General features: G+C 47.7%; 1 protein-coding gene across 2 annotated transcripts in view; it reads right to left on the reverse strand.

Moving 5' to 3' along the window:
* The window catches only part of Nrbf2 (nuclear receptor binding factor 2), a 19,607-nt gene continuing 16,837 nt past the window's right edge, over window positions 1–2,770 (reverse strand). The window contains exon 4 of one of the 2 annotated variants that reach the window (XM_021174456.1): window positions 1–1,483. In XM_021174456.1, the coding sequence (XP_021030115.1) occupies window positions 776–1,483 (708 nt within the window). In that variant the 3' untranslated portion in view covers window positions 1–775. The remainder of the gene's footprint in view (window positions 1,484–2,770) is intronic. The other variant, XM_021174457.2, reaches the window with a different exon arrangement.

Here is a 2,770-nt window from a genome sequence, read left to right on the forward strand (position 1 = left end):
TATAAAACACAATTATTTTATTTATTTCTTACAATCAAATACTGCTAACTAGCATTGCTTTCACACATGCATCATTCAGCACAAAGGAGAGTTCCTCAGTATTTTCAAATGATGCATCATATAACACAAAGTTAGAACTTAAATGCACCCTGATTAATTATGTAAACTGGTAATTTCTTTAAAAAGCGTAACTAATAATTTGGTTCCTTTCTTCATAAAATGGAAATTTAAATATTTCTCCTGATAGTCTTGAGGTTATCATTATGTTACGAGTAGTGCAAACGTGGCACGTACAGTTCCATCTGGAAGCGTGTATCTTACACACCACATCTCAAACAAACACAATGTGCAGAAAATGCATACAGTCAACGCATGATAGAAAGCATGTTCCAAATACAAGTGAGCCTCTCAGGCCACCATATTTAGCTTTTGCATTATCATTTATGGCATTATAGATTAATTACACATGACATACTTTTATACATTTAACCCTGAAGAAAAATAACTGTTTGAAAATTATTCCAGGTAGCCATTTGGTTTGTATCATAAGAAAGCGAACCTCAGAGTTCAGTGTCTGCCAAGTCGGAATCATGAGCTTTAGTCGTGAAGAAGGTAAGTGATGTTTCACAGTGACTTTCCCAGGTCCTGGCACCGCCTCTTCTCCCACAGCATAGCAGATGAAGGAGCATCTCTGGCATTTCCCTGGGGCGTGGCTTTCCCTTTATGTTCTTTTCTGGATTAACTGTGTCGCCAGCCTCTCCAATGGCCTTCCATCTTAGTCATTCATGAATCCTTTCAGAATGTCCTCCGAGAGCTCCATCAGAGGAAGCTCTGGAGATGGGAAATCCAGAGGAGGAAGGTTGGGTATTGGAATGTCCTTGGCTTTCCCCGTGTTAGCTGCAAACTTCTGCCAGGTTGAAGAGGCCGCGGCGGATTCCGAGTGTGGAGGTAAACCCCACAGCTCTGACTTCTCTACAAAGTCTGCATCGGCGTCCAGTTCCTTCTCGGCTGTGCCTTTCAGGAGTCTGGCCTTTTCAGCCTTTAGCTGTTTATTTTCCTTCCTTAATCTTTCATTCTCAGCCACAAGGAACTCCACATGCCTCTTCAAATCTGCTATTTTGGTTGCCTGCTCCTCTATAATCGTCTTATCATCTTTTGGGGCTTTGCTTCCAATACAGGGCTCTGACGGCTCGTGCTTTTGCTGAAGTAAAAACAGCAATGTGTCTGGGTCCCTGTCAAAGACCCCCTGCACCTCGGGGAGGCGCCTCTCCGTGGAAGGGATGTATGTCTGAGAAAGCAGAGGGCTCTGGCCTTCAGCATCCTCAGAGGGCCTGTGAGATGCCTGCAGGTGGGGGGCTCCGTCCCGTTCCGTGCTCTGCTGCGCTTTCAACCGCTCCTCTCGCTTTGCTCTCTTCCACCTCTCCTGGATGAGAAGAAGCTGTTTCATGTGGCTGTCCCTTTGCAGTTCCAGTGATAAGTGAGCCTGAGACACAGAGGAAGAGGTCAGTGTACAGAACTTAGCATCAGAAGGCTCAGGGGCTCATGGGTCTCAAACTTGTTTGAGTGACTGTGGAATCTTTAGGAGGTGTGGCCTATGTAAATGGCCTGCCTGTGGTGGGCCTTTAGGGTCGAAGCCATTTCTGTTTCCTGATCCCCAGAGATTAAAGAGCCACACCATAAGCCATCACTGTGGGCTGAGATCCAAGTGTGATGCCTACCCTACCATGATGGATTCTATCCCCCTCATCCGTGATCTTCCAAACCACAGGGTATTCAGAAACCCTGATGCACACTTGTACGACAGCCATCACAAGTTCTGTACCGTCAGCTGTAGCTTCAATGATCCCTTGGTTCAGGCTGCCAATGCTTCAGCCTGTAGGAATTATGTCCTCAGTTCAGTCGCCACCGCCTTTTCTCCTACCGTCATGTGGTAAGAAAAGCATCTATCTGCCCAGCTAGGGATGCAGCTGAGGGACACGTTTATGAGCACGTAAAGGCCTAAGCTTGACCCCAGGCACTGAAAAACGGAAAACCTAGCTTTGGACACAACTGTTTAAACATATTTATGTGTGGACATGGGTGCATGTACATGGAGGTTAGAAAAGACAGTGCATCTCCGGGAATTGGAGACAGGCTGTTGTGAGCCCCTGCCATGACCCACAGGACGTGAGCTTGGAACCCTGACTAGGAGTGGCAGAAGGATGAAGAAAGGGCAGACAGACACATGTCCAGAAAAACCGATGGACCCACACCTACCCCACTGCAACCTGGAACCTCAGCGTGTTTACTATGTCCAGCAGGGAGGGCCGACTAGTCTCTGGGGCGAGAAGGGCAGTCTCAAGCTATAGACAACCAGGAGGATAAAGCTGCAGTAGCTAGTTTGTGCAAACACCAACACTCATACTTGGACCAGAGAAAAAGGGCTTCGCCAATTCTCAGCCTGACCCATTTGGGAAAGGTTTTACCAACTTCCCATGGGTCTGAAGTCTTGCTCTTTGTCAAGGCTGTGCCCAAGTAAATACGATACGTTCACTCACTCTGGGCTTCCTCTGCTAACTACAAACTACTGGTGGGAGCTGGGACCCAGACCCTTGTTCTCTGGAAGGGCAGTCAGTACTTTTAACTGCTCAGACACCTCTCCAGCCCCCAGGTGAGTGTATATTTAAGACTTAGAGGCCGGGCGTGGTGGCGCACGCCTTTAATCCCAGCACTCGGGAGGCAGAGGCAGGCGGATTTCTGAGTTCGAGGCCAGCCTGGTCTACAAAGTGAG

This window comes from Mus caroli, chromosome 10 (assembly GCF_900094665.2).
Source record: "Mus caroli chromosome 10, CAROLI_EIJ_v1.1, whole genome shotgun sequence".
In the NCBI taxonomy this organism is placed as follows: domain Eukaryota; kingdom Metazoa; phylum Chordata; class Mammalia; order Rodentia; family Muridae; genus Mus; species Mus caroli.